Source organism: Nyctereutes procyonoides, unplaced genomic scaffold (genome assembly GCF_905146905.1).
Source record: "Nyctereutes procyonoides isolate TBG_1078 unplaced genomic scaffold, NYPRO_anot_genome, whole genome shotgun sequence".
In the NCBI taxonomy this organism is placed as follows: domain Eukaryota; kingdom Metazoa; phylum Chordata; class Mammalia; order Carnivora; family Canidae; genus Nyctereutes; species Nyctereutes procyonoides.
In genome coordinates this window covers 2,255,740-2,279,583 of record NW_026575143.1, presented here as the reverse complement: position 1 = coordinate 2,279,583, position 23,844 = coordinate 2,255,740, and the positions used below count along the sequence as shown (strand labels likewise).

Below are 23,844 nucleotides of genomic sequence, written 5' to 3'. Positions count from 1 at the left end.
AGTTCTTCAAATCTCAAATGACCTCAATCACCAAAAACTTGCAGAAGTATCACATATTTATGCTTAAAACAAAATTCTAAATCCATAATTTCAACAGTTTTGTCCTTATTTCCTTAATTTTGCACTTTGAAATCCATACCCCTGTAGAAGCTTAGGATAACCCACATGATTCTTTCTGTGAACTATTCTGTGTTCTGCTCAAAGCCTTGGCCCATAACCAACGATTAAAAGTGGCTAAGTGAAGGCACAGCATTCAATACTGGACTAGCCCAAATGAACAAACAATACCCCACTGGATGTGCAAATACAAATTTTCCAGCATATGGTACTTGTAAGGGAAATGGCAAGTCATCTGTTAATGGTGTAAGTCCTCTAACATTCTTAAAGGCATTGTAAACACCACTGCCACCTGAGAAGACTGACCAACAATTTTATGAATGGCCAGAAAGTAACTATAGTCATAGGCATCTCATTACATCTGAGGATTAGAAAGGAATGGAGAGGCCTGCCAGTGTATGATGAGCAACAGTGTATGAAATCCACACACTGATCCAATTAATGTTTCTATTTAAATAACATGCTCTAAAGATCCACTTAAAATTTATCCATTTCTGATGCTTACTGCTTACTTTGGACACTTTTAAAACTTAAACATAAGTTTGAAGATTGTATATTTCTTTTCCAATATGTATATATAGCTGTGTTTTTAGAAGTCCAAAAATGTCATGCAGGTAACGAAGAAAAAGCAACTAATATGCATCATTATTTAACGTACATCAAAGACCAAAGACAGGTATACATGGCTGCAAAACTTTTAAAAAGTTGTCTAAAAAAATAAAAATAAAAATAAAAAAAATTAAAAGTTCTCTAAAACAATGAGTCTAAAAAAAAAACAATGAGTCTAAAAAGTAGCACCACATCCAGCTCAGAGTCAAATAACTGAAAAACTACTAGGTCTTTTACATCTTTTCTCAATTCTTGGGAGACTTAATAAAAATCCCAACATTTCTAGTATGTCCCTAAAAATACAAAGGTTAAACCCAGTTCATATGAATAGTACTAAAAAGTACAAATTAACCCAAACACAATAGATAAGGAAAAATTCCTCACATATAATGACAAAAAGCACCACAGATGCAAAAGGACAAAATAATAATGATTTCAAAATGTCAGAACTTAACAAAAGACAAGTGTGGACCAGATAAGCAGATGAAGTTATTTACCTCAGTCAGGAGGTGAAGCCAAATAACAGCTATCAAGGAAACTGCTAAGAATAGTCGTACTTTACCACCAGTCTGAATAAGGGTTCAGAACATTTAAGCAGCTACAACAACACTGCAGTGAGTTTGCACCTCTGTGTCTCAGTAACAATGGAAATAATCATTGAAGACGAAAGAGGCAAAGGAAATATATACCTTAGAGAGACAAAAGATAAACTTCATAGCCCTAAGCCAGTCAGACTAGCAGAAAAGCCGTGAAAAATGTCATCCCACACCCAAACCACAAAGTGAAGAGGTACTTGACATGCACAGAGTCCCCAACCAGGCTAGACCCACACAAGGGTCTAGAAAGACAGATGGGCCACGTCAACAGATGGGAAATTAACCGGACACCAGGAAACCTTTGAATTGCACTCTACATAAAATTTTCAGGAAAGGGTTGGGCTTTTTTTTTAATATTAAACAATGGTTTTTGAACTGTCTTACATAGAATCCCCATTCAAAGAAGTGCTTTGTGTCTCCTGAAAATATAGAACATGTTGATGGAGGGGGCACCTGGGTAGCTCTGTTAGTGAAGCATCTGCCTTCGGCTCAGGTCATGATCTTAAGGTCCTGGGATGGAGCCCCACATGAGGGCTCTCCGCTTAGCGGGGAGTCTGCTTCTCCCTCTCCTTCTGCCCCTCCTCCCATGCCCCACCCCTTACTGTGCTTGCTCCCTCACTCTCTCCCAAATAAAAAATACTAAAAAAAAAAAAAAAAAAAAAAACCACACACATTGATGTAGGTACCTTTTATTTCCCCCTTCTTCATTCTGGTCCATTAACAGGAAAGAATCCAGACACTGGACATAAAATCATTGAGCATCACAACTACCATGCACCATTGCCTACCTTGGGCCAAACTCTACATCAGACCCTTTACATATGTATCTCTCATTTAATCTTCAAGGAGAAGATACAGGAATTATAGCCTGGCTAAGAGATGAATCAAATGAGGGGGGAGCCCTCATTCCTGGGCCCAGGGACGCACAGCACTGACCCAGGAGGTGTGCCAGCAAAGGCAGGAAGGAACTTCCCATGCCAGCCAGAGATATGCTGGCACAACTTTTCTGGAAAGCACACTGGCAAAATATATAAACTGAGAGCCTTAAAAATGTTCATGATGTCCTATCCAATACTATACACCTAACTTAAATACATAATCCAAACTGTGAACCAAATTTTACACACTGAGATTATTATACTATTTTTATATGGTAAAAAATATGGAAACATTTATAATAAAAGGCAAATAACTAAACATGTATATATCTGTACAAAAAATACTATGCAGCCTTTAAATATATTATGACAATTGTTAAATGGGAAAATGCAAATATATCAAGTAAAATAAGTAAGGAACAATTGTATATGAATCATGATCTGAACTGTTTAAAAAAGCATCTGTGTTTACCCATACACGGACAAAAAGACTGAAAATAAATTCTAAAATCTTAGATTATTCTGGACAGTGAAATGATGGATGACACTGTCTTCTATACAATCATCTGTACGTTCCAAGTTTTTTCTACGTATGTGTTTATTTTATTGTAAACAATCCTTAACATTTTCCAAGAAAACATTCATTATGTCCATTCAAAGCAGTGCCTCTGTGGAAGAATCCTGTGCTCTGGATGCTGAATCATGAAGTACAAAGAGATTTCATCTGCAGGAGCAGATTGTCTGAAACACTGTGCAGCTTTGGGTTGGGATAAAACTTGTCATATTCCTGGTTAATTATTGATGAATCTGGAAGTTGCCTCATTTATTAAAGACTTATGTGCTTTCAAAGGCAACAGCAACACACTGAAGCCTGTAATCTGGTGTGAGCAAGCAGCTTCTAGATTGTAATAGGATTACTTGTGGTGTTCTCATTCAAAGGACAAAATCCAATAAAATAAATTGTAGAATGTATTTGTTTAAATAAAACACTTGCATATTGTCTTCCACTTCCTCTGGCAGCACTAAGTTACCAGTCAGCCAGATCCCCAAGGACCCATGCACAGTAATGATGCTGATACATAAATAACAGGGGTTATGGGGGGAGGAAAATTATTTAGCTGGCAAGAGCACAGAGCAGCCATGACAGATTAGCTCAGAGTGACAGAGAATGAAAACTGAGAGCCTTTGCCCTACCCCATGATAAGGGGAGCAAGCTCTTCACTGCCCTGATTTTCCCCACACCCTACAGGAGCAGATGTCTCTGATGGCCAGTCCTGCTGAGGAGCCAGCCTTCATGCAATACAGTGGTTGTAAGAAAACAAAGTGGAAAGGGGGACATAGTAAACACCCTCTTTAAAGTGAACCAGAGGGAAGAAAATGAAAAAGCTGCAAAGTCTTTTCCTAAATATTCCAGCAATGAAAACCAAGATAGATTTTTTTAAAGATTTACTGAACCATATAAAAACTGACGCATTTCTTTAATTCACAGAATTATATAAGAAAATCATTTATTATTTGAAAAATAGCCTATAACTTTAATCCCAAATCTTTCACTGGAAAACTCAGTTACAAAAATCCCTTCTATCCAGGTTCCCACCTGCACACACATACACAGACACACATGCACGCAGACATGGTGCACAGACACACATGGAAATACAGAAACATGAACACACACACTCAGATGACACATACATGAACACACACACTTTGGTTGATAATCTCAGACCATCATAAAATATAAAAGAATCCCACTGGAAGAAACAAATGCAAGTGAGAGACTAACTCTGTTTTAAAGTGCTTCTCCCTCTATTCAGTTAGGCAATATAGAATACAATTTTTTTCTATAAGAACATTATAGGAAATGCTCTGGCCAGGCAGGCATTACCATGTTTTAATGTTCTATGCTATTCTGAAAGGGGCAGAAGTCTGCACCTGTCACCACAGAGCAACAGCTCTGCAGGAGGCCACCAGGCAGTTCAGACCACCCCACGCTAAGTCTGGGTGGCCCTGACAGTCACAAGCAGGAGCAACTGGCCTGAGTCTCTGTGACCTAGCCAAACCAGGGCTTGCAAACCTCCCAAACCCCTTGTCAGCCTGACACCCTCAGAGTAGTGACACTGCCACAGAAGCCCTAGCTCTGCCCTCTGCAGGAGGGCACACCAGCACATCAGCCTGGGCCAGGGCTTTTCCTCAGGGAACTGTGGTCTGAGCCAATGCTAAACTCGGAGTTCTTCAAAAGAACTGCTTCCACCTTCCTGGGAAATGACAAGAGTGAGGGGCCATAGGGAGGTGGAAAAGCGAGAGACAGGCCACTTCACGCCAGCCAGTGAGCCCCCGGGCACCTCTGTCCTTGGGCTGCCTGCACACTGCCGCTAGTGCTTCCTGCTTTGACAGTTCCGTCTAACTTTCCCTGAACTCTCCAGAAGTCCCCAGGACAGCTGGGTCAGTACCTGCAGAAAGTGCACTTGCCCCCACACACTCTGCATGGGTCTCCTCCTGTGCCCGACACTGGGGCTGGGAAGATCTTCAATGACAGCCTGGGGTCCAAAGGGTTTTCTCAGAACACCTGGGTGGCTCAGCGGTTGAGTGTCTGCCTTTGGCTCAGGTCGTGATCCCGGGTCCTGGGATCAAGTCCTGCATCAGACTCCCTATAGGAGTCTGCTTCTCCCTCTGCCTGTGTCTCTGCCTCTCTCTGTATCTCTAATGAATAAACAAATAAAATATTTTTTAAAAAAAATCTTCCCACTTCTGAGGCAGAAGGTAAGCGATGATACTGTTTCAAATGCCCAGCTCAAACCACCAGTTCTTTCCTAACTCCAATCAAAAATGTTTCGGTAATACAGCAGCCTCTACTCTGCCATCATCCACGTTTCATTTCTCGGAGCACAGCTAATACAAAGAAACATATCTTAATATCCATTCAGACTTAATTACAAAAGATTAAAAAAACAAACTCTTGGCCCCAAACCCAAAGGAAGATTTCCTAACTACAGCATCAGTCATAGTTGCCCTGCAAATTTCAAGGATCCCATTATTCCACAAAGGATACATTTCACCCTCTTTTATCCACTTTATGGACAAGTCACCCACTACTGGAACATCTCTATCCACCCATAATCTTTATGGTGACATCTGAGTGCAGTAAATCCAGCTTATCAAGCCACAGTTGTCAGCAGCATAAAGTCAAGAACACTATGGATTTTTCTTCACTGGAGACAGGCAGCTAGAAAGAGCACCTGAAGAGAAACATTTAAGAAATCCCTCCTCATGCAGCCCTGGTGGCTCAGCGGTTTAGTGCTGCCTTCACCCCAGGGCGTGGTCGTGGAGAGCTGGGATCGAGTCCCATGTCAGGCTCCCTGCATGGAGCCTGCTTCTCCCTCTGCCTATGTCTCTCTCTCTCATAAATATTTTTTTTAAAAATCCCTCCTGATGGTATCTGCTCATTTTCTCTTAAAAGTTCATCCACTTTTAATTATTTACAAGTAATAAAACATGTAATAACACCGTCAAAATGATTGGGGTAACTTCCTTTCACAAAGCACATATAATGATTTCTTGTATCCCTTTTAACTTATTTATCAAATTTTGAATCTCCCTGGGCTGTGGGTGGGAGTCAGGGCCAGTACCATTTGGGCCAGCGTGGCCCCAGGCATCAGCGTATGAGGGTCAGTCAGGGAGCTCTACCGCCACCTCAGGAGCACAGGGAGCCAAGGGGAAGACACAGCCCCAGTGGCCTGGCAGCAACGGGAAGCCTCTCGAGCTTTCTAAGCAAAAGGGCATAGTGCTGGCAGCAGTAAAGAATGGAAGGATCGGAAGGATCGGACAGCCCCGGTGGCGCAGCGGTTCAACGCCACCTGCAGCCCAGGGCGTGATCCTGGAGACCCTGGATCGAGTCCCATGTCAGGCTCTCTGCATGGTGCCTGCTTCTGCCTCTGCCTGTGTCTCTGCCTCTCTCTCTCTCTCTCTCTCTCTCTCTCTCTCTCTGTCTCTATGAATAAAATCTTTAAAAAAAAAAAAAAAAAAAAGAACAGAAGGACCGAGGCGAGAGGGAAAGCAAAGATAATCCCAGGCCCTGGGACGTGTACACAGTCACAGGAACTGGGAAACTCGGCACAACTTCAGGGAAATGGGGCAGACAGGGAGATAAAGGGAAAAGCCAGGCTGGGGTCTGTTTTCTGAATTTTACTTGGAAAGTCATGCAGAGCCCATGGACCTCCCGGTCCTAGAGAGGGCTGTGAAGAAAGCCCTCATAGGTGTTTCGCCTGGTGGAAATATGCAGGGGAGGTCATTTCACATGGGGCAGCTGTTCAGGAACCTGGGGCCAGCCAACCCAAATTCTGGCTGAGAGCTGTTTATTCCCAAAGCCTACTGCACACCAATTATATGTAAAGTGTCTCATTTTAAGCAAAACTGAACAAATGTAAAGCAATAACACACTTAGAGCAAAACAAGGGGAGTTCCACCTTACTCAAAGTTTAGGCTCTAAATGGCAGGGATAGAGTAAACTTAATATATAATTAAATTATCCAAAAAATAAAAAATAAATTATCCTTGAAAACTCTATTTAATCACCCATAAGCATGGGCACTAGGAGGTGCTCCCACCATGGGGCATGGTGGGGGGAGGGGTTGGGAAGGGACTGATAATGCATGAGACAGGTTTTCTCATCTCCAATGTCACCATCAGATCATGCCACACATTCATGAAGGGGGCAACCCTATAACTGCCTTTATCTTTTCCACTCTGTCTCCTTGCTGAGCATATAGAAGTTAATCCATTAAAATGAAACATCCCTGTGATACCATACCCATAAGCTTCTACCAAAACAAACAAAACACATTAGAAAAATAACTAAGTCTCCTTTAAACATGGCACTCCTCTAGCAAATGGTATATAATTTAAAATACTACCAATGTACAAAAGTCAATCTCCATCATTTTCCAGAATTGTACCTAAAAAAGGTAAATTCATACCCAAGTTCTAATCACTATGTGGCTCTTCAGAAGACAGCCTAGGAGGCTGATGAAATTACTTCACCTCCTCATCTGTGTATGAACTTGAGGGGTGCTATGGTTTATTTATCTCAGAAGATATTTCAATAAAGGAATCGTGAATGGCACAAACACTTTGAACCTCTCAGAGGAGATGCCACATAAACTCAAGGTGTTATTACCATTATCTCTTTCTACTGGATAGCCTGGGAAAGCTGTCAGATTCTTGAACTCATGAATTATGAACACAAACTACTACTTAGGTTTGTCAAAAACTTCAAAAGTTCAGGATACACATTTTATGACCAGTGTCCAGGCCATAGGACTGGCCATAGGACAATTTGAAAACATGACACCAAACAGTAAAAATACTAAATGTTTAATGTCAGATGCAATAAACACACACACAGAGACACACACACAAACACTGCATGCATACATTCCTATAGCAGAACCAAGATGGCTACAACTCAAAGAGTTGACCTCCTTGCATTAATAAGTGGAGCAGATGTCCTCCCTGGAATCTAGGCCACCTAATGACTAGTTTGGTGCGTGGAGAGAGGGGTTAATGACGTTGCACTGGCTTCTAGGACTAGGTCTTAAGAGTGCCCTCTTCCTGTCTCTGTAGAAGCCCTGAACCAAGCATACAAAGTCCAATTACCCTGAGATATCCAGCTAGAGACACTAGGTGTAGGTGCTCTTGTTTTTTTCTTTTTTCCCATATACTGTTTATTAACATGGCATGGAATAAACATGGAGAAATGCTGGCTTTTATGAGTATTAAAATGACCTTTGTATCTAAAGAAGAGCTGAGGAGCATGGGAGGTAAATCTGGAAAAGAGAGAGGGCTCAGACATTTTTAGACTGGAATTGAAAATTTGCCTATAACAACTTACAAATCCAGGAGCCACACAAATCCCTCAGGGTCACACTCAAATACAATGTTGTTGGAAGCACATGCGCAGTCCCTGGAGGGAGCTGGAGGAGCATCCCTCACATTGTCTCCTGCTTCTGCTGCTGTGCTGAGTCCCAGCTGAGCCCAAGCTTCCACACATACCATCTGGGACCATGTCATCTGCCAGCTGAATAGTCCCCACATAACGCCACATGGAGAAGAATCACTCTGCTGAGCCCTGTCCAAATTTTAGGTAGTTGGTTATACAATAATACCTAAACACACATTAATCTTCAAATGACATTTTTACTAATCAACTTATGGTTAGGTGTTATTTGATACAGCTGACTAAGATAAAAAAAAAATTCTTACATAGGCATTGCTATTGGGGTACCAAGTTCTTATAGTATATTTGAAAGTAATGTTTAAAATATTACAAAGAACTGCACTTTGCAGCTCTGAAAGCACCCCTAAGGGGTTGACTTCCCGTTGTAATCATTTCTCACCAGTCATGCCACAAACACTGTAAGCACAGTGCTAGGTTCTTGGCTTGCTAAGTGCACAGCACTTCAGGGGCACTGTGGAAGAACTGAAATGCCTCCAGGGGAGTGGTTATGTGAGCCCAACCTGACAGCACAAGCAGTCCGTAGGAAGGCTGGCAAATTCTGTGTGAAGAATGACAGCTTGGGAGGCATTACAATTCCGGACTTCAAATTATATTACAAAGCTATAGTGATCAAAACAGTGTGGTACTGTCACAAAAGTAGAAACATCGATCAATGGAACAGAATAAAAACACCCCCAGACATAAACTCACAATTATATGGTTGGTCAGTTAATCTTCAACAAAGCAGGAAAGAATATCCAAAGGAAAAAAGACAGAATCTTCAATAAATGGTGTTGGGAAAACTGGATGGCTACATGCAAAAGAATGAAACTGGACCTACACAAAAACAAACTCACAATGGATTAAAGACCTAAATGTGACACTTGAAACTTGTGGTTTTTATTAAATCCTAGAAGAGAAGACATGCAGTAACTTCTTTGACATCAGCCATAGCAACTTCTTTCTAGACATGTCTCCTAAGGCAAGGGAAACAAAAGCAAACATAAACTATTGGGACTACATCAAAATAAAAAGCTTCTGCACAGCAAAGGAAACAATCAACAAAACTGAAAGGCAACCTATAGAATGGGTAAAGATATTTACAAATGACATATCCGATAAAGGGTTAGTATCCAAAAAATAAGGAACGTATACAATTCAACACCCAAAAAATAATAATAATCCAATTAAAAATGGGGATAAAACATGAACAGACATTTCTCCCAAGAAGACATCCAGATGGCCAACAGACACAAGAAAAGATGCTCAACATCCCTGATCAGCAACATATAAATCAAAACTACCTCACATGTGTCAGAATGGCTAGAATCAATAATACAAGAAGTAACAGGTGTTGGTGAGAATGTGGAGAAATAGGAACCCTGGTGCAGTGTTGTGAGAATGCAAACTAGTGCAGCCACTCTAGAAAACAGGACTGAGGTTCCCAAAAAAGTTAAAAATAGAACTACTTTATGATTTAGCAATCACACTACTGGATATTTACCCAAAGAATACAAGAAGGGTAATTCAAAGGGATACATGCACCCATATGTTTACAGCAGCATTAACGACAATAGCCATGGTATAGAAGCAGCCTGAGTGTCCATCAAATGATGAATGGATAAAGAAGATACAGTATTGGTGTGCGTCCATGCGTGTGTGTGTGTGTGTGTGTGTGTGGATAGATAGAGAATAGATAATGGAATTTTGTTCCATAAAAAAGAATGAAATCTTGTCATTTGTAACAACATGGACAGAGCTGGATAGTATAATACTAAGCGAAATAAGTCAGAGAAAGATACCATATGATTACACTCATATGTGGAATTTAAGAAACATAACAAGCAAAAGGGAAAAATTATGAGAAAGACAAATCAAAAAACATAACTATAGAGAACTGATGGTTACCAGAGGGGAAGGAGTTGGAGGGATGGGTGAAATAGGTGAAGGGGATTAAGGAGGGCAGTTATCATGATGAGCACTGAATGTATAGAACTGTTGGATCACTATATTGTACACCTGAAACTAATACAACATTGTATGTTAACTACGTGAAAATAAAAACTTACAAAAAAAAAAAAAAAACCTGGTCATCTGTCTACTTTTCTCTATTTCCAATAATATAGAAAACATAAAGACATGGGACATAAGAAGCCATGATGTCAAAAATAGCAATGCCATCTTGAAGATAATAAAACTGATCCATGGGCAAACAAAGCCTCTGACCCACATTCTTCATGATAACAAGGCCTCAGACCAGAAGCACATATTTGCCAGCATCAGCCAGGCCGCCTATGGCACTCTGGCGTAGGGGTGGGAATGAGTCAATGAGAATATTCTAAGAAGCACAGTATAAAAGGGTGTAAAAGGAATCCACTACTGGCTTTGGAAGTGTGCCTGTGGGCACTGTTTACTCTTTCTTATGGAACTGCAACATCCTAAAACACCAGGGCCACAGCAGGCTGCCATGGTGTACTCATTCACGCTGCAGCCTTTGTAGTCAGAGGGATCTGCCTATGAAGGCCAAGCCATCACACATCAGATGTGCAGCCTTTTGCAACTTTCTTACCCTCTTTAGCCTAAGTGTCCTTACCCATAAACTTGGGATTGCAACAATACCTCCACTCAATTGGATGAACACAGACACACAAAGCACTGGGCCTGATATACAAAATGCCCCCTAAATGCTAACCATTACTGTTGGTAATGGCATAACCAGCACTGTTTCCTGATTTCTCCCCTACCCCTCTGAAACTCCTTAGTGACTTGGGGCTGAGAAAACATGATAGGTAACACAGCTAAAGGTACTTTCTCAACAACTACCCAACCTGACAGGCAAGTAAATAATGCCTCCAACACAGCACATCTTGTGTAAGAGCTGTCGATCATCGGTGCTGACCTAAAAAGTTAATAACACCAAGACAAGAACAAAGACTATGCTGAAAATACCACTCCCCTGAATCAATAAAGAAAGCAGCTTCCCTCCTCATAAGGAGGGAAAACAGCCCAGGGTCAAAGGCTCTTCTGCCTCAGCTTAAAGATCTGAAGCACACCACCACCTATCAAAACAGACAAAGAGCTATTTCAAACTCCCCAAGACAAGAGAAGTTAAAAGTTCCTACCAAAAAAATTAAAAAGGTAAATATGTGAGTTGATGGATGCATTAACTCAATGTATCAACTCAATGGAAGCTCTTCACAATGTATATCAAATCATCACATTGTACACTTTAAATGTTATTATGTTGTCACTCATATCTCAATAAAGCTAAAAGGAAAAAAAAATACTCCAAAGTTTGTTTCTCTACAGTTTTGTTATAAAATTGGAAAGTTATTCTGGAAAGTTTTTGAAAGTGCCATTCAACACTTTCGTTAGCAAAGCACAAAAACACAGGAAGTTGTGAAGGGAAGAGAGAGAATCCCAATTTCCCATGCTGCCACCTCTCTTTTTCCTGTCTTTATGAAACAAAAGCTTATAATTTCAAATGCACTCATGTGAAACAATGTTTACAAACAAACAACGCAAGGGATCAAAGCCAAAATATGAACTCTGACAAAGACCTAAAGTTTTATTATTTTAATCACTACCTAACAACTGCCCTAAACACATATGGAGAGGAGAAACATTTTAGTAAGATGTTTAAGGCCCTCATCCTCAGAGAAAAACAACCTTCCAATACTGTGGTGTGGAAAAGATAAATGAGAGTAGGTGATCCTCTTGAATAGGAAGACAGTCCATTGCTGACAACTTGGCAAGTCTGACATGGCAATGTGGCCATGCCCAGAACCTGAGCAAGTCTTTAAGACACCACTCCCTATTTAGCATGATAAATAGGTCAACTCTTGGGTGAAATCTTCTGGTGATTGGCATTGGTGCCTTTGGCTGAACTAAAGCATTAAAAATTGCATCAATCTGTCAATCCTTACACCTACCTACCCAAGCAAAAGATGTTCTGTGTTCACTTATTGCTGATTTAACTCCCCCAAATCACCTTCTTCGGATCCAGAAAAGTAAAGTAGTAGTATGGGTACATGAATTATAGAGGCCTATATAACAAAGGATTACAGAGGTCACTAAAATGTCGACTTTCCCATTTTATTTTACAATGTAGATCATGTCTTTGAACTCCAGGGTATTCTCGGAACTATAATTAGTTAATAAATGCTGAGTCTTTTAAAAACATTTCCATATTTTATAACTATAAATGCTATTTATAGTCTCTTAGTTTTATTCTTTCCAAGTTTCAAAAGATATTTTTAAATGGAAAATGTATGACCAAAAAAAAAAAAAAAAAAGGAAAATGTATAACCAAAGTCTTTTAAAATACAGGAAAGAAATTTTACATGATTTCCTTTGATCCTGCAGAATGGCAGCTGCAATTTTAGAAGGTAACAAGGGCTAATAGTAAAAACAAATAAGTAAAAAACGACAGAGGCTAAGATAGTTGGACAAAGACCTTTCTCCTTGCTCTGTCAAAGAATCAGCTTTAATTACTAGGTGATCAGAACATTTGTTTTCCCCTATTTCCAAATGATTCACTGACAGATATTAATACTGGGATTTCTACAGTACTTTAGGAGAAAAAAAGTGACCCTTTGACACGTCATCCTGAAAATGAGTTTGGTATCACAAATCAAATAAAAATCAACTTCACTTTATGAATCAGCCACTAAAATTGTATCTGATCTATGTTTAACACTTTAACAGAAAAAGAAAAATATCTAATATAAACTAAGAGTCTGTTATATGAAGGAGCATTATCTACATTAAGTCACTTAATGCTCATTCCTGCAACCAAAAGATAACATTTCCAAATGACAGATGGAAAAACTGAGGCGCACCAAGTTTGTGGGACTTTCCAAAGTTCAAAACAACTGAAAGTCAAAACCAAAAACTGGGAAAGATACTCCACTCTGGACATCTTGGAAAAATCTAAATCAGTGTTGCTGGGATTTTACTTCTTCAATTGCAAAAAAAAATGTTTCCATGATTTTTTTAAGGAAGAACACTTTTACCACAAATCCAATTTCCCACATCCAGTGCAGTTCTAATGAGGATGAGAAGAAACAATTTAGATGAGTTGATTCAAGTGAGACTTAAACACTGGCAACCACTCTTTGCAGAAATCAAAGAACAGTACAGCTAACATCTACTCCATTTTACTCCTATAACACTTTTTTTTTTTTTTTTAACATTCTCTCTTCAAATCCTAATAACAATCCCATAAAGTAGGTGGCATTAGAAGCAAAGGATTCTGGACCTACAGAGGTTACCCTTCTTGCTGTCAGACACACAGATGATGTAATCTGCTCTTCTGAATCCTAGTCCAGAGTGTGTCACTCTGATACGCCTGCCTCCTAGAGAAAAACCATCCATAACCAAATTTTCCACCTTCAGCCAATCGTGTTTTTGCAAACATCTGTGTTTTAAAAATGGATCATAAAACACAAACGATAAAACTGACCCCACCAGAGAAAGTTCAGGGTTTTATTTGCTTTCCAAGTTTCCTTCAAAAAAAAAAGTATATTCCGGACAGTAATATTTTGCCTTCAAAATTAAAAATACACTCCTTTCATAGTTTAGTACAAATGTTCAATAGCCAGATGTAGCTGTTTAAGCAGCTATCAATCCAAATGATGCACTGTCACTAATAGATCCTCTTGATTTGCCTGAAAGGTTTTTTCCAGATCTCTAACAAAGTGGTAAAAGTACCAAATCCTACATTCAACTTCAATGGATTCAGTGATTAGTCATATCCTGTGTGGTGGTACATCAGGAACCAATATCCTGTACAGTCTGCCTCCCTCTTCTGCAGGTGCTGCTGGCTGTAATAAGAGAAATTTCAGTTTAGAGTAAAACCCTGCTGGGCAGGAACCCAGCTGACTATTATTCACATATGACTTTGCACACTGGGCTTCAGAATTATAAATTATGCATCTCAAATGCCTTTGTGGTAGAAGAAAAGTTTGTTCCCTGGAAAAGAGTTCATTTTTTAATTCCAGATTTAACATTGGACCCAAAATCAAAACACAGACATAAAAAAACTTTCCAATACTTATTTAATACTTTAAAGAAACAGAAAAAAGTCTCACATTAGCCATCTACGCAAAATGAAACTATCTTCTTTGTTTTTAATCTATTAATACATCTTTTTAGCATTTAGTAATCTTAGGTTTTTGAGATATACAGCAGATTTATTTTCTGAAGTGTTAGAGAAGGAAATACTGATTTTTTATTGTAGGATATCTCAAGCAGGCTTTTTCAAAAATATAAACCCTATAATACAGATTAGTTTTTTACTCTAAAGGGATGTGATACAAATAACAAGAACAAGAAAAATCATCTATCAGAAAAAATGACTGAGTTCCAAAAAATTAAGTCATATAGAGTCTGAATATTAAAGAGTATCAAAAGTGGGAAAATAATATTGACCTGCCTGTCATCTAAAACCACCTGAATTTATACTACCATAAAATCAACTTCATGACTACATATGTGTATGTATGTGTACACACATCCTACATCACTATCAGGCACTATCATATATTTAGTTATACTTCACAAAAGGAATAGTGTCATTAAGTCACTTCTGAGCATATAATTTATCCTAAAAGACATTTATCTTGAGATGTTAAGGAATTCTAAAAGGACACTCCAGGCAAAATATATCCTAACTTCCAACAGCGTATGTTTGATCTAGGAATCAAGCCCCATCATTTCAAAGTAAGGGAAGCAAAACATTTTCACAGGGAGGGTCATTGGAGTAAGAGATTGTGCAGCCTGTCTGCTCCTCTGAGAAGCCACCACACCTCGCCCCCACCTCAGGGTTCCAGGGGCACCATAACGAACAATACAGACTAGGAGAGGCATCTCGAGCTCTGGGGACACGGGCAGCAGGAACCCAGCCCAGAATTTCTGAATATGGGAAGAGTGTGTGTGAGATTCACTAAAACTCAAAATGACTGAGGACCAAAACCCAAAATTGGAAAATCTCTTCCACTATGGACATCTTTGGAACCTCCTAATGAACCTTCATTCAGCAAAGGCAGTTGGTGAGCTAGGTGGGAAGGAACCTCTGGCTGAGGGAGGACAGGTGAACAGTCAGGGAGCCTGTTAGGAGGGAGAGAGGAGAGTCCAGGGGACTTGGAGGCTCAGCAGTGAACCATTCACCCACCAGACAGCAACAGGACTTCATGAGAGGCCCCAGAAAGCAGGCTTTACACACTGTATTGAGAACTCCTCAAAGTAGCTAGTTCTCACTTGAGATTTCTAAGCATCTCTGACACAGTAATACATGTTTTATGGGACTCTCAGAACTATAAAATACCTAAAAATTGAGTTTTGCTCACAGTGACTTATGTAGTCTATTTTTTAACATCTTCACTGATTCTATATCACAAACCATAAAATTCACTCATTTAAACTGTACAAGTCAAAGATTTTCACAATATTCACAGAGTCATACAATCACCACCACTACCTAAATTTAGAATATTCTCATTACCAACAAAGCAAATCAATTATCAGCTGCTCTCCATTACTCCCAACTCCCAGCCCTCAACAACCACTGCTCTACTTTCTCTACCTATAGATGTGCCTATTCTGGTCATCTTGTATATATGGAACCATAGAATACATGGGCTTCTGTGACCAGCTTCCTTTCACCTAGCATGATGTTTTCAAGGTTCATCCATGTTGCAGCACAAATCAGTATTTCATTCATTTATATGGCTAATATTCTAATGTATGGATAAACCACATTTTTGTTCTGTTGGTTGGACATTTGGGTTGTTTCCATTTAGGGGCTGTTATGGATAACGCTGCTATGAAGACTTGTGTACCTGATTTTTTGTGAACATGTGTTTTTATTTCTATTGTACATATATTTTATAGTCTATTCTTAAGAGAAAAAAATTAAATAATTGATGTTTCAAGTCATTTGGATAAGAGCTTTCAATTTTATTTCTAAGTTCCAGTATCAGTCGATAGAGGAAAAAAAAAAAAAAGCAAAATGTCATAAGCCACCTAAAGATGGCAAGCCAGACCCAAGAGGACACAGAGCTGTGAAAAAAAGGTATTTGTACATACTCCTTCCAAGTGAAAAAATCTTAAACAAGATAAAATGTCTAAAAGACAAATAAAAAATCACCTTTCTACCATGTTCACAAACTCTGCATTTCTTTTCATAAACCTTTTTCTACGTTTCATGGAAGACAGAAAAGACATCAAAAATAGATAAAATTATATGAATTTACTAATTCCCTACCTTTCTCTACTGCCATTGACCTTGGTCCTAGCTAGGCATGTTGTATGAGTGGCCACAAAGGAGCAAAGCACAGTGTGCAGGCCTAACCAACCATTTTACCCTGTGGAAAAAGAGCTGTAGAAATCACCTCCCTGGAGCAGTTTTATACATTTTTTTTCCATCCTTGAAAAAAATGCAGAAGGCTCCAACCATCTATTAAATGTCCAACATCACTAAGCTGCATCCAACTCTACAGGGAGGTAAAAACCTCCCAGGACAGATGGAGGATCTGTCTACGGGTTAGTGAGTGTACAAGTGAGACTTTAAATAATACCTCCGTGACCAACTCATCCAGGTCCACCAAGAGCCAAAAGCACTTCAGATCAGCCAGACTCTCTCTGTGAATCGTGGATCCTAAACATTTCTATTTACTGCTGGCAGTTACCCAAGGATCCCAACTGATAGAATTAGAGGCGCCAGACCCAACATAGGTATGTTTCAGGGCCAGATTCCCACACTGCTTTGGCCACCTGCCTTGAACCAGGCCCAATGCAAATCCTCTGCTTGATCTGAAAACAGACTGAACTCCTTCAAAAGAGGTGACACAAAAGAATTAACTTCCAGGTACTCCGAATCACACCAAATCTTAGTGTCAACTGTAAACTGTGTGTACCAATACGGCAAACACACTAAACCCTAAAGTGCTGGTTAGATAGTCTACCAAGTAAAAGTATACTTTTTGTGTGTGATGTGTTTATTCTCAACTTTTAGACTTACTCAACCTGTAAGATTCCTTTGCGGCAGATGTTGGCAAGTAATACTGAGGCAGGGCCACCGCCCCAAGCATTTCACCTGGAGGGAGAAGCTCAGCTCCACGGTGTAGAGGTGTAGATAAACACACCGAAGTACCATAGGAAAGTTCATTCATCCAGGTCAACGTGTGAGCTAACCCCCAGAAGCACAAAGCGGAGAACCTCAAACAGCCTGGGATGCAGGCCCAGCCTCCCAAAGACGGCTAGTCTGAGATGAGGTTCAACATTTGAGCAGACACGGAAGGAACGGACATGGAGAAAGTGAGCGCTCAAGATAGGAGAAACAGAGAAGGCCAAAGCAGAGGCAGGAACGTGCAAGGGAGTGCAAGTGGGTAGAATACAGGGCTGAGGAGCCTGGTGAGGGAGGGGCTGAATGTGGAGGCTGGAGGCTGGAGGCTGGAGGCTGGAGGCATCCCACAAGGGACAGGCTGTGCTGAGATGGCAGGACCTTGGGGGGGGGGGGGGGAGGAGACAGGTGCAGAGGCACTCACACAGAAGAGTACAATGAGATTTGCATTTTAGAAAGATCATCACAGTTTAGCACCGCCTTCAGCCTAGGGCGTGATCCGCGTGATCCTGGAGACACGGGATCAAGTCCCGCCTCGGGCTCCCGGTGCATGGAGCCTGCTTCTCCCTCTGCCTGTGTCTCTGCCTCTCTCTCTCTCTCTCTCTCTCTCTCTCTCTCAATCTCTCTCTCATGAATAATAAAATCTTAAAAAAAATAGATCAGCCTTTCAGACACATTGCATTTCTTTTTCACTTTTGAGAGAGAAGACAGAAAATGTTAATAAAACAATATTTTATTTCACTATTTTTATGATTGCCTCTATTGCCATTTAAACTCTGCAACAATATAACTACCTTCCTAAGTTTCAAAAAGCTTACAAATGTGTAACAACAAGCAGTTATATGTGTATTTGCAGGAAAATCTCACACCAATTGTTTAAGATTTTTCATTAAAAACCATGACTTACATGTCTTTAGTAATCAACAGTCCTCCCCCTCCAAAAAGAGAAGAGACCACAATTTCAAAAGTTACTGTGTGTAAACTCAAGTTTGTTTTAATAACAATGAATTCAACAACTCAGGTTTCCATGCTTCAGGGACAGAAGCAGTAGCCCAAACGCCAGAGGCGCAGATAACCAACCTAGAATAAAGCCAATATTGGCAGCATTTATATTCCCTACCTTACACACACACACACACACACACACACACACACACACACACAGTGTTGCGCATACACACACTTTGCTCTTCTGATTGCAGAGCTGCTTAGGCAAATATTAATTTTTACCTATTCTTTAATTCAATCACACATTGTCTTCTTAGGTAAAGAGGAAAAAACCAAAAAGGAATAATAGGATACTTGGGAAAGTTTCCCAGCAAGTAAAACTGGTGAGTAAAACTGTGGTGATTCAGCTCCAGCACTAAAGAGTTTCACATTCATCATCTGTTCGGTACTCACATTAACCCTGCAAGGGAGTATCCCACTTTATACATGAGGAAAATGAGTTTTTGTAGGGCTAGTTTCCCCAAAGTAAAATGTTAATTTTAAAAAAGAGTAATACCAATAATAAAGAAACCTAGTTCTCCAAACCCAATCCAAAGCTCCCACCAGCCCCCAAGAGAAGAGGGCTATGGGGGAAAGCAGTGAGTTAAGAGGTTCCAGCAACTTCCCTCCCTCACTTTACCATTCCCCTATTCCTTTCACAGCAATTAGCATTTTAGACTGACGGAAGATCCCCATCCATATATAAAAAATAGTGAAAGGGAATAAAGAGGAAAGGAGAAAGAAATAAGTGGGAAATATCAGAAAGGGAGACAGAACATGAAAGACTCCTAACTCTGGAAAAGGAACTAGGGGCGGTGGAAGGGGAGGTGGGCGGGGGATGGGGGTGACTGGGTGACGGGCACTGAGGGAGGCACTTGACGGGATGAGCACTGGGTGTTATTCTATATGTTGGCAAATTGAACACCAATAAAAAATAAATTTATATTAAAAAAAGGAAGATCCCCATCCAAACAACTGTTCCTGACACTCTCCCAGAGGACCACCAGTCCATACTGCTGCCCTGACCAATACCCTACTCCTTCCCCTACCATCAAACTGTATAAAGTACCAGTGTCGTGCCCTGGCAGTCACAATTCTCCTCCTGATCCTGATCTACCATCTGGGAAGAATGCTCCACAGCAGCCAAAGTAGCCCCGAAAGCCTGAATCACCTGTGTTCACACTGTTTCCCTTCACACAACCCGCTCCCACACTGAGTCAGACTCACAGCACATACTCTCCAGATTCTCATGCCTGTACCCCACTGCAGATCTTCAGAACCAGAACATCTTAGCCAGGCAAGTGCTTTTTCAGATCACTCCACTATCCATTTAGGAAGCAATGCCCTATAGCAGGGCCAGCCTTCCCACTCATTAAGCCCAATATCAACTCTAGTCACTAAATGGGATCCCCCTCCCAATCCAATGCCATAATAATAACCACTCACATCCCTGAAATCCAGAAGCAATTAACTGTATCACCCTGTTGCCAAATACTGCTACTACCTACTATTACTGTTTTATGTACTCATCTGGTATCCTAGGTTATACTCTTCTTGAGTGCAAGAAATCTGTCTCATATTTCTCCATAGAGCATAACGTTTTGTACACAGCAGCCCTTCAAAATACCAACTTTTTTTTTTAAACAAACATGAAGATTATCTTATCTTTCTCCTAACCAGATTCTGGATGTCCAGCAGGAAAAATGAGAAGCCTCAGGGCCAGACTTGATCCACTCAAAATTAAGGAGTGGCCAGCAAAGAAAACTTCAGAAACAAAGAGCACCACACTAAAAAGTCACTGCAGTTGGTGCTCTGCACTCTGTGTTCATCAGGATTCAAGGATGAGTCCAGCTGCAGGCACTAGAACGAACACATACATACACAGCAGACAGCCCTCCAATCCTAAGTACTCGAGAATAGTTCCTGCAACATAATTATCAGTATCTAGCAGAACACTCGCCTTAGACAGGGTCTAGATGAGGATGTGTGGAGATGGAACAGCCAAAACATTTTCACCCATCGGTGATCATAAGCAGAAAAACATTTTTTCACTAGGGGGAAAAAAAAAAACACGCTATGACTAAGTGTAAGCCTTTAAATATCTGCTTATTGAAGACATTTCCGGTATTAAGTCACACCACTCCACCGTCCAGAAAAACTGATTTGTTTAACCTGAAAATAGTTGAAATACAATGTCAAATATAGTGTGCCCACCACACTACAAAATACATGTTGCAGAGAAAGCTTAGTGACTTGTTTCCCTTTTCTTTTTTGCCTTTTGGGGGAAACTTAGTTAATTTTTGTACAAAGCCATAAACATGATCTTTCTACATTTTTCCCCGCCAGATGACAGTTTGTCATGCCACATGTCACCTAGCAACTTAAATACCACTCTACAGCTAGCAGGCTACCCAGGTTTTTCATACAAAATGTATCTTGTCCTATTAAACAGTAAGAGGTAAAGAAGAGACATTAAGAGTTGAATCAAGTGTTAGTATGTGTTTGCTTCATAATCACCTTAAATAAGGTGGGAGAAGTGAGAAGAAAGACAAAAATTTAGTCTCAACTATTACCTAACAACTTAAGAAGAAAAGACACAAATGAACCTGGAAGTCACTCAAGCTCTTGCAACATCTGAGAGTCAACAGTCTTGTGATCCAATGATTAACCCTTGTGTACTACAAAGCCCATCTTAAAATTCACCCACTGAACTGTGAACTTCAGGAAAGAGGCTTTAAATAATTTTAGAACACCCTGACTCATCTCTAACTCCTCCCACTCATTTGTATCCCACTCCAACCGCTACCATCACCCTCTGAGAATCACCCTTCCTTCCTTCCTTCCTTCTCCACCTGGTGATCGATCTCAAACCCTCTAAAAGCTCAGCTCTTGTGCTCTGGGATGCCTTTCCAGACTCTCTTAAGAAAACTGCACTGCCTTCTCCATGTCCCTGGGTCCCTAGGAAAACTATCACTAACATTTAAAAACAAGGTCCAGATCGATCTATCACCGAGACTCCTCAGTTACATTTACCCAATATCCCAGATCCATTCTCTTTTCAGTGCACCACAGCATGACAGTCCACAGCACCGTCTCCTTCCCTTGAATGACCACAGAGCCTAGACTCTTTCTTACACTCCAACTTCCACAAAGCAGCCAGTGGGCCCCCTAGATGTCCAGCACCCAGAACAATGCCTTGAATATAGTAAACGCTTAAGAATTTCTGTGGAAGGGACACCTGGGTGGCTCAGCAGTTGAGCGTCTGCCTTTGGCTCAGGGTGTGTGATCTCGAAGTCCCAGGATCGAGTCCTACATCGGGCTCCCTGCATGTTTCTCCCTCTGCTTGTGTCTCTGCCTCTCTCTGTGTCTCTCTCATGAATAAATAAAATCTTAAAAAAAAAAAAAAATTCTGTGGAAGGAACGAACGACTCCATCAAACTATATTGGTATTTCGACCAATATCCACGGTGTGCATAATGGAACAACTCACTTTATGCATGTAAAATTAGTAAAATGAAAGGAAATGTCCTCTGTGTAGTAACACAGGCACGGTGCTTAGGACATATTATTGCATCTTTCTTTCCTTTCACAACTTATTTTGGTTTCCAAAGTGTATATGCAACCTGGTCATTGATTTAGAACATTCAGATCATAAACTGCCATTCATAAACAATCTTTTAAAATGCAAAACGTAGGTTTAGAGACTATGCTTCCCCTTGCCAGCACTGCAAGATAAACGGATGTCCAACTTCCACTGATTTTATTTGGTTTTCGGTAAGTTAAACCAAGTGCAAGGAACATTTTAGAGCTGTTAAACAGAGTCAACATCTTTCATCCTCATGTCAGGGCTCTAAAAGACCCCCCAGATCATCCTCAAAAGGCCGTGTTTCCGCTATTCTTCCCGATCGATGTGTACTAAAAACCAAGCCGCGTAAAATGTATTTCTGCCTTGATTTCAGACGGAAAGGGAGGCCGCAGCTACGTGCACTCAGGCTTGCGAAGCCACCGTCCCGTCACCTGTCGCCTGCCTCCCCAAGCCGGGCGGGCCAGGCCACCGCGCAGACGGGACACGCTTGCGGCGTCCCTCTGCGGCCGAGGAACGTCCTCAGGTGCTCGACGGCGCTCCAGGGGCTCGGGCGTCGGCAGGCACCGAGGGCCGACAGAACCGGCCAACGAAATGTCCCTTCGCCTCTGACACGTGGTAGAAGGTGTAGTTAAGTGGAGACGCCGCTATCCGTCCGCGGAGACCAGGGGACACCTGCACTCTGGCCTCGGGCCCTCGCGGCGCAGCCCCGGCCCCGCGTGCGCCCGGCTCCGGGCCGCTGAGCGCTGAGGCCCCCGCGGGGCTCCCGGCTCGGCGACCGGCTCCGAGGCCCTCCCGCGGCCGCCCGCCGGCCCCGGCCCCGGCCCCGGCCCCGGCCCCCGCCGGCTGCCCCGCCGCGGACACCCGGAGCAAGCGCTCCCGCCCGGAGCCCCGCAGGCGGTGCCGAGCGCAGACGCGGCCGCTCCCCGCCGAGCGCGGGGCCAACTCTCCTCCGACCGGAAAAGTTCCCGGTCCGCAGCCTCGGCCGCGGGGCCTGGGGGCGCGGAGAGGCCTGAGGCTGGATTTCCAGCGCCGGCAGCGCGGGCCGCGGAGAGGCGCCCCCGGGGCGCTGGGTCCCGGCCGGGCTGCACCGTCGGGCTCCGCAGGGGCGCCCGCGGCCGGAGCCCCCCCGGGGGGAGGGGGGAGGGGGGGAGGGGAGGGGAGGGGCGCGGAGGGGCGCGGAGCGGAGGGGCGCGGACGGGAGGGGGGGAGGGGAGGGGAGGGGAGGGGAGGGGAGGGGAGGGGAGCCCCAGAGGGGCCGCGGGGTCCCGCGCGCTCGGCCCGGGCTGCCCCCGCCCGCCGGCCCGCCCGGCCCGAGCGCACGACTCGGCCTCCCGCAGCCCGGGCGGGGGGCGCCCGCGAGGCCCTGCCGGCCGCCGCACTTTCCCTTTCCCCGCCTCCCCCCGCCTCCCTCCTCCCTTTTCCAGGAAGCGCCATATTGATCCCGGCGCTGCCCCGTCCTCCCGCCTCTGCCCCGTCCTCCGCCGTCCTCCCCCGTCCTCCCCCCTCCGCCCGCCCCAACCCCGCGCCCCCGGCCCCTCACCTTGGCGATGGCCTTCCGGTAGCGGGTCACCGCTTGCTGGATGAGGCTGAAAACTTTCATGCGGCCGTCCCCGCACGGCACGACCACCCGGGTCCGCCCGAAGCACACGGTCACTTTCATGCCGCCGCGGCCCTCGCCCCCCTGACCGCGGCCGGAGCTGCCCGCGCGGGGCGCAGGGGCGCGGGGGCGCGGGGGCCGGGGCGCGGGGGCCGGGGCGCGGGGGCTAGCGGCGGCGAGGGGCCTCGGCTCGCATGCCCGCCCGCCCGGCCGCCCTCCCTGGCCCGGGGCTCGCCTCGCCTCTCCCCGCCGCGGCGCCCGCAGCCTCCGGCCACCTGTTCGGCGTCTCGGCGCGCTCGGCGGCGGCGGCCCGAGGCGGTGTGGCGCTCGCGCTCCTCGGGCCGCGGGGGAGGGG

General features: G+C 43.0%; 1 protein-coding gene across 22 annotated transcripts in view; it reads right to left on the bottom strand.

Moving 5' to 3' along the window:
- The window catches only part of PARD3 (par-3 family cell polarity regulator), a 651,879-nt gene extending 628,239 nt beyond the window's left edge, over positions 1-23,640 (bottom strand). For 8 of the 22 annotated variants that reach the window (XM_055308633.1, XM_055308621.1, XM_055308627.1 and 5 more), the window contains exon 1: positions 23,433-23,639. In XM_055308633.1, the coding sequence (XP_055164608.1) occupies positions 23,433-23,552 (120 nt within the window). In that variant the 5' untranslated portion in view covers positions 23,553-23,639. Of the gene's footprint in view, positions 1-23,432 lie in introns of all 22 variants that reach the window. The other 14 variants (XM_055308619.1, XM_055308623.1, XM_055308629.1 and 11 more) reach the window with 3 other exon arrangements.
- Positions 23,641-23,844: the final 204 nt, after the last annotated feature.